The sequence below is a fragment of the Onychomys torridus genome, chromosome 2, assembly GCF_903995425.1.
Source record: "Onychomys torridus chromosome 2, mOncTor1.1, whole genome shotgun sequence".
Taxonomy (NCBI): Eukaryota; Metazoa; Chordata; class Mammalia; order Rodentia; family Cricetidae; genus Onychomys; species Onychomys torridus.
This window is the reverse complement of record NC_050444.1, coordinates 138,329,442-138,340,540: the sequence shown is the minus strand read 5'-3', so window position 1 is coordinate 138,340,540 and position 11,099 is coordinate 138,329,442. Positions and strand designations below refer to the sequence as shown.

At 46.2% G+C, this 11,099-nt stretch overlaps 1 protein-coding gene across 2 annotated transcripts in view; it reads right to left on the bottom strand.

Moving 5' to 3' along the window:
• Positions 1-11,099, bottom strand: part of Mtf1 (metal regulatory transcription factor 1) — a 51,550-nt gene that overhangs the window by 14,940 nt on the left and 25,511 nt on the right. For both annotated transcript variants that reach the window (XM_036179004.1, XM_036179005.1), the window contains exons 6-7: positions 10,681-10,817; positions 3,973-4,050 (exon numbers count right to left, since the gene is read on the bottom strand). In XM_036179004.1, the coding sequence (XP_036034897.1) occupies positions 3,973-4,050; positions 10,681-10,817 (215 nt within the window). The remainder of the gene's footprint in view (positions 1-3,972; positions 4,051-10,680; positions 10,818-11,099) is intronic.

Sequence of the window (11,099 nt, the reverse complement as noted above, 5' to 3'; positions counted from 1 at the left end):
GCAGAACGTGGTGACTGGGGCTGTCCCCCAGTGTGGAGGTCCTTAGTTATGGAACTGCTTCAGAGGCAATCATCCTACCCTGATTCCATCTGCTGTGAGAACCAAGGGGGAGCCAGGTGTGGTGGCGCAGGCCTTTAATCCCAGCACATGGAAGAGAGACAGGGGGATTTCTGTGAGTTCAAAGTCAACACAAAACTAACCAACCAACCAAGCAACAACAAGTAAGGGGAAGTGCAGTCACTGACCGGCTGTAGGAGGGAGAGTGGAGGCAGCCTCTGCAGCAGCTCCAGCTCCTACCCAGCTGAGTTAGGACTCAGACCAAGGCGGGCACTTTCAGATTCTGCACTGTGCCCTGGAAAGTGCTAAAGTGTCTGTCTGTCTGTCTGTCTGTCTCTCCCTCTCCCTCCCTCCCTCTCTCCCTCTCTACACACACACACACACAAAGAGAGAAAAGTAAAAGAAAGAAAGGGAGGAAGGAGGAAAGAGGAAGGAGGAAGGAAGGAAGGAAGGAAGGAAGGAAGGAAGGAAGGAAGGAAGGAAGGAAGGAAGGAAGGAAGGAGGAAGGAAGGAAGGAAGGAGGAAGGAAGGAAGAAGGGTAGCATTTGTTGCTTGAGCAAATGTAATCCCAGAGCTGTAGGAGGGTTAGACGAGAGAATCCCACCAGCCCTAGTTCCAGAGCAAGATGCCTGACCTCTTCCTTTGACCTCACCTGTGTACACGTACGCACACCCCACACTCACAAGAGAAAGGGAAGGAACAGGACTCTGGAGAGACCTCACTGCGCAGCTCCAGCTGGCCACTATGGAAACCAACCTCAACTTGCAGCAGTTCTGCCTCTGCCTCCCAAGGGCTGGGATTACAGGTGAGCACCACCACACAGGGCTACAGTTAATTTCTTTTTCTTTTCTTTCTTTCTTCTTTTTTTTTTTTTTTTTTTGGCTTTTCGAGACAGGGTTTCTCTATATAATAACTCTATCTGTCCTGGAACTCACTTTGTAGACTGGCCTCGAATTCACAGAGATCCATTTGCCTCTGCCTTCCAAAGGCTGGGATAAAGGCTACAGTTAAATTTCCTGAGATGAGTGTTTGGAGAGACAAGGCAAAGAGAAGCAAGCATAAAGACCAAGCCATGAGAAATCATCTCTCTGTACTGGCACCATGGTGTGATGACTCACCCATCAGACAGCACACTCGGGGTACATGGCCCTCTGTGCATGTCCAATGATCCTCAATAAAGATTCCAAAACACAGAAGAAGAAAGAGGGAGGCAGGGAGAGGAAGAGCCAGGGAGAGGGAAGAGGGTGGGTGCTGAAGCCCCCACCAGGCTTTAGAGCAAAAACCCCTGGCTGCAGAATTAGAGGGAATGACTCTCCAAAGTAGAGGTGAGGACTGGCTGAGCTCTGCGTCAGAGCAGAAAAACAGCAGGAGCTGTCCAGGTCCAGATGACCTCAGAGCTCAGCAACCAAGGCCAGAGGCCACTCCCTGGTAGACCCAGCCCCTTCTCAAAAGGTTGGAGCAAACCAAGTTCATTTCTACGACACCTATACACAGACACCCTTAAGATGACAATCTCATACAAATTTATCACTTGATTCTACCAAGTCCCAATTGTTAAGAAATATCACATTAGTCTGACTGCTTTAATGAACTGTGACCTTGGTTTGAAAGACTAAAAAAACTCTTTCCAAATCTGGGCTAACCACTGGGTGCCAGAAGCATGGCAGACGAAGGGACAGGATTTCTCTCTCGACACAGTAACTATGCTGGAAATGGCTTCACTTTTCACAAACTTCTTTCAGTTCCCATTTATCATGTATCTTTCCTGGTGGCCTCAGAGCTCCCCAAAGCTTCCAAGTCTTATGTCACAGTCCTGGCCAGCATGGACTTCTCAGCTATGTACTACAGTTAAAGGTTGGGCTTCCAAATGACTCTGTGTGTAAAGACTGCCCTTGCATGTCTGATGTCCTTAGTTCAATCCCCAGAACCTAAAAGTTGTCGTCTGACCTGTGTATGTGTGCTGTGGCATGCATTCATACACACAAGTGCAACATTTGTGCACATACATGGACTACATAAGTGTTAAAGGACGTCTTGAGTATAAACTTTAGAAAATTTGTTCTGTGATATGAATGACAATCATATGGAATACTGTGTTTTCACCTTTGTTGTCCAGATGAAGCTATCTCCAACATAACAAATGACTCCCTCCTCTTTCTTCATTGCTAAGTCTAATCTCAGGATCTTTTCACGTGGTTTCTTTGCATTCATTCAAGTGCACAGGAGCACAACACAGTACAGAGAGCAGAGAACAGCTCAGCAAAGCCAATCCTTAGGCCTCTGGAGACGCTGGTGACTAGGCCTCGCTCACCAGGCCTGGCTGGCCAGTGTGTTCTCCACTGAACTATCTGGACAGCCCCTGGTTTTGAATTATCTGACTTAATTTTCAGTTCTAAATGTGCTGGTTTTTTGTAGCATAGCTCCTTGAATCTACAATCCTGCCGCCTGTACCTTACAAGTGTTAGGATTACAGGTGTTCACTTTAATATCAATATACCAAGCTTAGCTTGGTTTACTCGATTTATTTACTGGGAAAAGGTCTCACTTATGTAATACAGTCTGACCACCAATTACTAACAATCTTCCTGCCTCAGCTTCCCAAGTACTAGGGTTAGAGGCACATCCCACCACACCCATTTTCATTTTTCAAGTTTCTATTTCTCCACTGAGACTTCCTATTTGCATAAACATATTCATTTATGCCCATGAGCAAATGTTAGCTATGAAAATTTTCTATCTGGGCTGAGGATTTAGTTCAAGGGTAGAATATTTGCCTAGCATGCAGCATGCATTAGGCGTAGGCCTATGTTAAAGTCCCCAGCACAACGTGCACATAGGCATGTATGCACTTACGCATGCACGTGTGTGAGGTGAGGTGGAATTCAGGGCATTGTGCTTGCCTAAATCTCCAGCCCCCAAACACGCTTTTTAATCACTCTCAGCAATGCTGATTCTGTGGTTGTAAGGAAAGCACAAGAGCATACACTTTAATATTTTCTTCTTGTTTAGAGACAGGTCTCAAACTGCTAGGCTCCAGTGATCCCCCTGCCTCAGTCTCTTATCAGTGAGACTACAGGTGTACATACAGTCACACCCAGGTAAGAACCTACATTCTCACAGATGCTATCTATTGACTCTATTAACTCCCACACTTTTAGAAAAGGTTTTCCAGTTCGGTACGGTGGCTCACACCAGTAGTCCCAGCATAGGACGGCTGAAGAAATTAGCCTGCCTAAATTGTCCTGAGCTTGAGACTAGCCTGGACTACACTGAATGAGACTGTCTCAAAATACAAGACATTGAGAAAAGGAAGCATTTTCCCACAACATTTCTAAGTCATTCAGTCGATGTTTAAACACATCCAATTACATTATTTATTATGAAGAGTGACAGAAGACTAGCCTGAGCACAAACGCCAAAACTGGTGTAGAGAAAACAGAACAGTAGGATGCCATGCAGTGGTCTGTCAGCACACAGTGACAAGCAGTGACAAGAAGACAGAGTGGGCTCTTCCCTTAGTGGAGGCCTGCATGGCAAGGCCCTTCAAATGCCCACTGATGTGAGCTGGAAGAAAGAACCATCCTAAGGCAGGTGAGACGCAGGGTTGAGACAAGTCCAGGACCTCTGAAACTCTGGCACATCGAACTAGACTTCAAGTTCCTTGAGGCCAAACCACACCCTCCTGGTCACACTCTGGGCTGCACAGTGGTGGCTGGAACATCACTCAATGATTATTTGCTTAAATTAGTAAAGTAAGAAATCTTCTGGGACCAAAAGACCATCAAATGAATGATCCAGGCCAAAGGCATTCCCAGAGTAGAAAAAGAACCCTCCATGTCAGCAACTGAACACAACTACCTCTAGAGTCAGACCGGCCTTCCTCCATTTTCAAAGAGGAAGTCCTCAGCTACTTACTGTACTGGAATTTTCTTGCAATTCAGAATCCGTGGACAGAAGGCCCAACTCACTCAGATAAAGTGAGTGATTTGTATCCTGTGAAAGAAAAATTTGCAATTAAGCAAAAAATACAATAAATGAAAATTATAGTGGCACATTACATAATAAAACACTTGATCATCAAGTCCTTAAGGTTCCAAATGTCTCTATGTGTCACTTAAGAAAGGTCAGACACATCCAAAGCAGGGGCTAAGTAGATAATTCATTAAAAAAAAAAAAAAAATACAGGGTTGGGGATTAGCTCAGTGGTAGAGCGCAAGGCCCTGGGTTCTATCCTCAGCTCCAAAAGAAAAAGAAAACAAAAACAAACTTAAAACGAACACCCTTCCATATTCTTATCAGAATATCTCAGCTCCATCTCCAGTTCTTCTGAGGCAGGACGCCACACAACCCAGCATGGCTTCCAATTCTCTAAACAGCCAAAGACAACCTTGAACTTAAGACCATCCTGCCTCAAGAGTTGGGACTGCAGGTATGAGACACCATGCTCAATTGTTTCTTAAAGTGGTTAGGAGTTGTTTGCTGTTGTTTTAAGTTTCGTTTAATTTTATGTGTGTTTTGCCTGCATGTAAGTTTGTGTACAATGTGTGTGCTTGGTGTTCAAGGAGGCCAGAAGAGAGCGTTGGATCGCTTGAGACTTGAGCTACATACACACTTTAGTGAACCTCCATGTGGGTACTAGGAATCGAACCCAGGTCCTCTGAAAGAGCAGTCAGTGCTCTAAACCTCTAATCCATCTCTCCAGCCAGTGGCTAATAGTTTTTAAATTATCTTTTGACTCAAGTTGAAAAAACAAAAAAACAAAAAACCCATGAAATTACTAATATTTGTATAATTATAATTTCTCTCATCATTTATTTGTTTTGTTTTTGTTTTTTTCGAGACAAGGTTTCTCTGTAGCTTTGGAGCCTGTCCTGGAACTCACTCTGTAGACCAGGCTGGCCTCGACCTCACAGAGATCCGCCTGCCTCTGCCTCCCGAGTGCTGGGATTAAAGGCATGCACCACCACCCGGCTCTCTCATTATTTATAAAGTGATTTCACATTACTCATTTGCTATTCAAGTGAACAGGAGAAGTATTATCTAATACTCTTACTTGAAATACGAGGGAGTTAATGCTCTGACAAGGGAGTGATGTGCCCGATATAGAGCTAGTGATCAGAAGACAAGCATCTGACTGAGCAGTCAGTTCTCCTTCCATTAGGGGCTCGATTCGGACTCCCCTGGCTCCCCTCAGACGGTGCTGAGAGTTAACTACTCAAATCCTGCTACCCAGGCAATTCTAAACTCTGGAATCCTGAACATGAACCACAATACTTATCCCATAGTGGGATCCTGCTTATATTCAGGTGGGTCAGACACTCCCACCCATGTACACATTCAACACATACAGACGACCCTCACCTATCCACAGCCTGCCTTTCAGTTCCATGGTCAACAATGAGTCAAAACTAAATCACAGAAATAAACCTGAGTTTCAAACTGCATACCACTGAGGAGTATGATGCCATCTTGGGCCATCCTATCCCCTATCTCCCATATAGCCATAGCCCCTAACATACCAGTTACTCAGTAGCTGTCTTAGGGAATCAGATCACTTGTCTCAGTGTTGCTGGTTTATGTTCAAGCAATCTTTCTTTTTCTTTTCAAAAAATATTTATTCAGTTTTAGTTTCAGAGTATTTTGTTTGTATGTATGCAAGTCCTGGGTGCCTTCAGAGGCCAGAAGAGAGCTCCAGATCCCTTGGAACTAGTATTGTGAGCTGCCATTTAGGTGCTGGGAATCAAACCTGGGTCCACTGCAAAAGAACCTTTTTTAACTTCTGTTCTGAACTGCTGAGCCACAACTTGAGCTGTAGCAACACTTACTGTCTTTAATAATGGCCCAAAGCATAAGCGAGCTATAACAACTGAGCGTCACGTACTGTTCCAGGCCAGAAATACAGTAATAAACAAGACATTCTCTGCACCTATCTGGCTTCCATTCTAGTGAGACCTAAAAAACAAAACAAAACAAAACACACACAGCACAGGAGATGAGTGCTCTGTGGAAAAAAAGGACCAGCTTTTATGCTTTATTCTCTAGCCTTCTGGTCTCAGCTTCAGGAGCATCTGAAGTACAGAGGACAAATTTCAGAAAACTGGTTCTCTACTTCCATCATGTGGGGTTCTGGGAGCTGAACTCAGGTTATCAGGCTTGGCAGCAATCACCTTTACCCACTGAGCCAGCTCACTAGCACAGGAATTATTCTTGTTTTAGATGGTTAGGGAAAGCCTTTCATATAAAAGGTATCTGAGTAGAAACTAAAGCAGGCGTGGAACACCTGGAGGGAAGAGTGGACTTCTCTTGATTTACCACAAAGAGGGTGACATGATGGAAGGAGAGGACAGGAAGTGGATGATGTCAAAGAAGTGACCAGGCCTTGAGGGTTACTGACAAGATTGTGACCTTTCCTCTCAAGGACAGAAGCTGTCGAGCAGTTATAAGAACAGACCTTATCTGTATTATTGTTCAGACAGAAAGGACTCTGGCTGATGGAGACAGCATAGCCTGTGGAGCCTGGGCCAACACAGAGGTACTAAGCAGATAATAACCCCAATCCAGGCAATCCAGGAACACACCATAAGCAGACTGAAGATACCAGGAAAATGATCGGATTTTAGACAGGGTTTTTGTTCTGTCTCACAGAGCCCAGTCAGGCTATGAACTCTTGATCCTCCTGATTTTAACCCTTAAATGCTGGGATTACAGGCATACCCTTCACACCCAGCTAGACTCTAGACATACTCTCCTGGTAGAGATGACAGACTGTTAGGGTTAAGCTACTATGGGATGTTGGACAAAAAGGAAGGGTCACCAAGACTGGACCTCCACCACTAGAGAAACTTAGCTGCCTGTGCTACTGCATGAATGCTGTGGAGAAGCAGGTCTGGACTGGTCAGCTTGTAGAAGATCAGTATTATCTGGGTGAAGATGTCAGCAGGAGGCTGGACAGGCCCAGGCTGGCACTGCACATGGCCCTCAAGCCTCAGACCAGGAGTCGTCCCTCTACTGAACAGAGGAGATGCAGAGATTCGCCCGTACAAGACTGAACACTGGTACACCCAAGGCTCAATGTGATGGCTATTCTGGTTGTCAACTTGACTACATCTGGAATTAACTAAAACCCCCAAAAAGGGCTTCACATACTTGTGAGGGATTTTTTGTTTTGTTTTGTTTTGGTATAACTTGTAACATTTGAAGTGGGAAGATCCACTTCTAATCAGGATCTTTGAGGTGGGAAGATCTAATCTAGATCAGTGGCTCTCAACCTCTTTGTGGGGTAAACCAAACCTTTCACAGGGACCATTGGACAACACATTACAATTCATAACCATAGCAAAGTTACAGTTCTGAAGTTGTAACAAAAATAATTTTATGGTTGGGGTGGTCACCACAAATGAGGAACTGTATTAAAGGGCTGCAGCGGAGCTGGAGAGATAGCTGATGCCTGGCACCACTGATCTTTCGGGATGGGAAGATCCACCACTAATCTGGGCCACACCCTCTGCTGGAAGTCTATATAAAGGACAAGGAAGACAGAAGTTCTCCTTTGCTGGCTTCCTCCTGCCCTTTTACCACATCCATTTCTTCACTGGCACAGAGCCTACTTCTTCAGGAGTGTGTGTTTGTGTGTGTGTGTGTGTGTGTGTGTGTGTGTGTGTGTGTGTGTGTGTGTAGGAAGAGCGAGAGAGGACAGAGAGAGAGAGAAAGAGAGAGAGATTCATTTTAAGTTCGGTTACTCTCTCTAGAGTGCCCTGGTTATTACACTCAGTGTTGTTTGCTACAAAACAAGAAACTGATTATGCCCCAGGGAGAGCTGTTTCTGCCTGGTTCCATCAGGTGAAGGACCTGAGGTGTCCAGCAGGAATCTGCCTAAGGCCATGCAGTTAGTGAGAGAAGAATGGTCAAGACTGGGGGGGGGAGGAGAGGGGGGATGGGGGGGGGGCTGCTGAGCACCAGAGGCCACCCTCTTCACAACTAATATCACTTTGTCTCTAACAGTGCAAGCCTTAAGAGGATGGCTCCGGGGTCACACTGCCTGCCGAAGTCACACTAATGACAAGCTGCTATTTAATTTCCCCTTGCTCCAAGGTTCTTTGGTTTTTGGGTTTGGTCTTGTTTTGTTTTGTTTTTGAGACAGGGTTTCTCTGTAGCTTTAGTGCCTGTCCTGGAACTCGCTCTGTAGACCAGGCTGGCCTGGAACTCACAGAGATCCACCTGCCTTTACCTCCCGAGTGCTGGCATTAAAGGCGTGCGCCACTGCTGCCCGGCACTCCAAGATTCTTAACCAGCAATGTGGGAATGGTGACAGTTGGGTGGTAAGGCAGCACCAAGAACAGAGTCTGGCACATATTTAACATTCAACAAATATTAGTTATCATATTATTACCAACAACTCAGAGCCCTTTCGTTATTTATTGAGTGTTGGGGCGCCACAGCGTACACGTGGCGGTCAGAGAACAACTTGCAGGAGCTGGTCCTCTGCGTTCACTACGGTTCAGGGAATCAAACGCAGGCCATCAGGCCTGGGGCAATCACCTTTGCCCACGGAGTCTTTAACGAGCACTGAGAGTGCTTTAAAAAGATCCTTGTCTAAAACTAGAGACCACCGACTTCTGAGTGTGCTGTCTCTCCACAAATATAAACCTTCCTTCATACCTTCTCAATCTCCTTACTCCGAAGGGGACCAATGACTAAGTTAGCCTGGAGCTGAGGAGATCCAGACTGGAGGGCTAGAAGCAGCAGAGGTCCTTGCAGCCTCAGGCCAGAGCAGCTGAGGTGGCAGTCTGGGGAGGGAGGAGAGAAGGTGCTAAACCCCATCAGTCACTCACTGCAAAGATGCAGACAAAACCAGAAGCGGGCTCAGCAACGCGAATCCATTCCAGACACAATCTCAAGGCAGAGCTGACAGACTCCTCTACCAGCTTCCATTTCTTCACCCACAAAACAGGTTTAGGTCACTGGTTCCTACCTAACTAGAAAGAGCAAGAGGGCTGGCAAGATGGCTCAGGAAGTAAAGGCTCCTGTTGCCAAGGTTGATGACCTGAGTTCAATCCTTGTGCCCCACATGGTGGAAGGAGAGAACCAACTTCCATGACTCTGCACTCGAGTGCACACAATTAACAAAATGTAAAAAAAAAAAGGGGGGGGTGGGGGGGGGGGGTGGGGAGCAACAGTAAACATCCCAAGATCTCTCTAAAATGGAGCTGTAGGGAAGCAAGATGGACAGGCTTATAAAGAATAACAGATGAAGCCGGGAGGTGGTGACGCACGCCTTTAATCCCAGCACTTGGGAGGCAGAGCCAGGAGGATCTCTGAGTTCAAGGCCAGCCTGGGCTACAGAGCGAGTTCCAGGACAGCCAGGACTACACAGAGAAACCCTGTCTCGGAAAAAAAAAAAAAAAGAAAGAAAGAAAAAAAAACCCCCACAAACAACAAAAAACAAAAACCAGAAAGAGAAGAAAAAAGAATAACAAATGAGGGAGCTCAGAGTTTGAGAGACGGCTCAATGGTTTAGAGCACTTGCTGCTCTTGCAGAGGACCCAGGTTCAGTTCCCAGCACCCATGCAGTGGCTCTCAACCAGCTGTACCTCCAGTTCCAAGGGATTCAATGGCCTCCTCTGGCTTCCAAGAGTACCAGGTACACAGGTGGTATATATACACAAGTCCATGGAGGTAAACACCCATCCACATAAAATAAAAAGAACAGTAAACCAAACCTCCTAAAACTCACAGAGGCCTCCCCTGCAGCTCAGTGTCCTCAGGCAGGCATTCTCAAACCTTTTATTCTTCAGACAATCGAAGGGGCAAGGGAAGCCTCTAGACTAAGCCTGGCTCTCTGATGTTGACAGACATGTGAGGCAATGTCAGTTCCCATTCCAAATGCAGTACAGACTTGTCACCTACTGAAGTCTTGAATGGGAAAATGACACTGTCTTAAGAGTTCCACGCCAGGCCTGGGGCCTCATGCCCATAATACCAGCACATCAAAGACTGAGATAGGAGAATTACCCTGGGTTGGGTGAGACTTTTATCTCAAAACAAAACAGAGCTCCAAACCCCTGGACTGGAATGACAGCTCAGCCCATAGATTTCAAGCCCCTAAACCTATGGGGTGTTTTGTTTTGTTTTTTAAAGCTGGGGTGTGGAACACACTTGTAATCTATACACTGGAAGACATGAGACAAGACCGGAAGCTCTCGGGATGGTCAGCCTCACCTACTTAGCGAGTTCCACGCCAATGTGAGAACCTATCTCAAAAGAATAGAAGCAGAGAGACAGCAGCTGAGAAGCAGCAATTAAGGTGTCCTCTGATCTCAAGCAGGTGCACACGAGGGCCAGATTGCCCAATATGTACCCTTACATACATGAACACACATGGGGGTGGGTAAAAGAGAGACTGCCTAGGTCTGGAAAGCCAGTCGGCGGCACCTTCTCCCCCACGCCTGCTAGACAGTAACACAGCGGGGCAAAGCGATGAACAGGAGATGAACAAAGCGATGATGGAGACATTTTTGGCTCCCACCATGCCACTTTTTCCTCCTCTAGGTGATGGAGGACTCAACAGCTGTAAACAACTGCTGCCCTGCAGGGCCCAGATCAGAGCGGCAGACAAGAACATACCTCTGATCCATTGTGTTGTGGAAGTGCACTGTATGCTGTTCCTTTGTTATCATGACCTTTCATGTGACTTTTGAGACTGTACTGAGTGCTAAATGTCTTCTCACAGCCGTTACTGGGGCAGAAGAAGGGTCTTTCGCCTGCAGCAATGCAGAAGCCATGTTAGTTTCACCACGAGGTAAGTTTTCCCTTCTAACAACACAGGGAGGGTCTGAGCAAGAGCTCTTCAAAACTGAACCAACAGAGCAGTCTTTCTCAGTCTTAACACCCAGGGCAGGCGAAAGCAGCAGCGATGGCCGGAAGAGAAGGAAGCCTGCTGACGCCTCACAGCTCTTCCCAAGCCTTATGTCTGGTTTCATGGCTTAAGGCTGAATTCTTGACTCTGTCTTTAGATCCTTCATGAAAGAAAACAGGCACTGTAG